At 62.7% G+C, this 959-nt stretch overlaps 1 protein-coding gene across 1 annotated transcript in view; it reads right to left on the reverse strand.

The window, feature by feature from the left end:
• The window catches only part of LOC119593354 (mucin-5AC-like), a gene marked incomplete at its 5' end in the record, with an annotated part of 3,671 nt that extends 2,712 nt beyond the window's left edge, over window positions 1-959 (reverse strand). Inside the window, 3 exon segments of the mRNA XM_037942280.1 lie at window positions 1-176; window positions 330-633; window positions 786-959. Of these exon segments, the coding sequence (XP_037798208.1) occupies window positions 1-176; window positions 330-633; window positions 786-824 (519 nt within the window).

The following is a 959-nucleotide window of genomic DNA, read 5'->3' on the forward strand; positions in this document are numbered from 1 at the left end:
CTTTAGGAGAGGAACTGACAGGGAGCTGTTGGCAGGCTGCGGCGGCTGGTGGTGGATGTTCGCTGCCAAGAGCTGCTCCAGGGCCTCGCACACCTTCACGGCCAGGGGGTCGCTGCTCTCCTGGCGGTACCGACGCAGCCGCTCCTGAACGACCATCTGCCACACGGCTTCCACTTCTGGGGGAGGAAGGCGGTGCTTTTAATCAAATTAAATTTACTTAAAGTTTCCAATCATTCAAAATGCAGTAGCAAGAGCAATGTCTCTCATTTTGAGAAATTAATCCGCATGAACGGGCGACGGTTCACCTCACTCGCCGTATGCCTACTGACCTTGCTGGCGGTGCAGGGAATGCTGCGGCTGGAGGCCCAGGTGGTGCAGGAAACGCGCCTTGTGCGGGTACTCGTGCGCCAGGCACAGCTCCTCCGGCGAGGTGACGACCGCGGGGAGGCTGTGCCCGGGCGCCAGCAGGGGGACCAGCTCCTCCGAGAAGGACTCGGTGCTCTTCGGCGACGACGGGACCGACGACGGCTCCAGGGCGCTGAGCACGCGAGCGCGCCGCTCGCAGTGGGAGAGCTCGGCCTCCTGCGCGTGGGCGTGGGTGGTCAGCCCGATCCTCCCGAGGAACTGCATTTTCTGCCATTCGGGAGAGAGCACTTCATTACTGAGGGGTTGGATTAAACATGCATTTTACGGCCACTTACACTGAGTGCATCAGCTATTCTACAACATGAAAAGAAGCCGCTGGGAGCTCTAAGCTGGGAGCTCTAAGCTGCCAAGCCCCGTACCTCCTGGGAGTCGTCGAGGGGGGCGGGGGGGCCCTTCATGCACACCAGCGTGAAGGCGCGCGGCGGCGCCACGGCCTCCTCCTGCAGCACCTCCTCGGCCTCCTCCACCTCCAGCCCCGCCTCGCGCAGCTCGCGCAGCCTCCTCTCCTCGATGTCCAGGCGACTCACGGGCTC

This window comes from Penaeus monodon, chromosome 32 (assembly GCF_015228065.2).
Source record: "Penaeus monodon isolate SGIC_2016 chromosome 32, NSTDA_Pmon_1, whole genome shotgun sequence".
Classification (NCBI taxonomy): Eukaryota; Metazoa; Arthropoda; class Malacostraca; order Decapoda; family Penaeidae; genus Penaeus; species Penaeus monodon.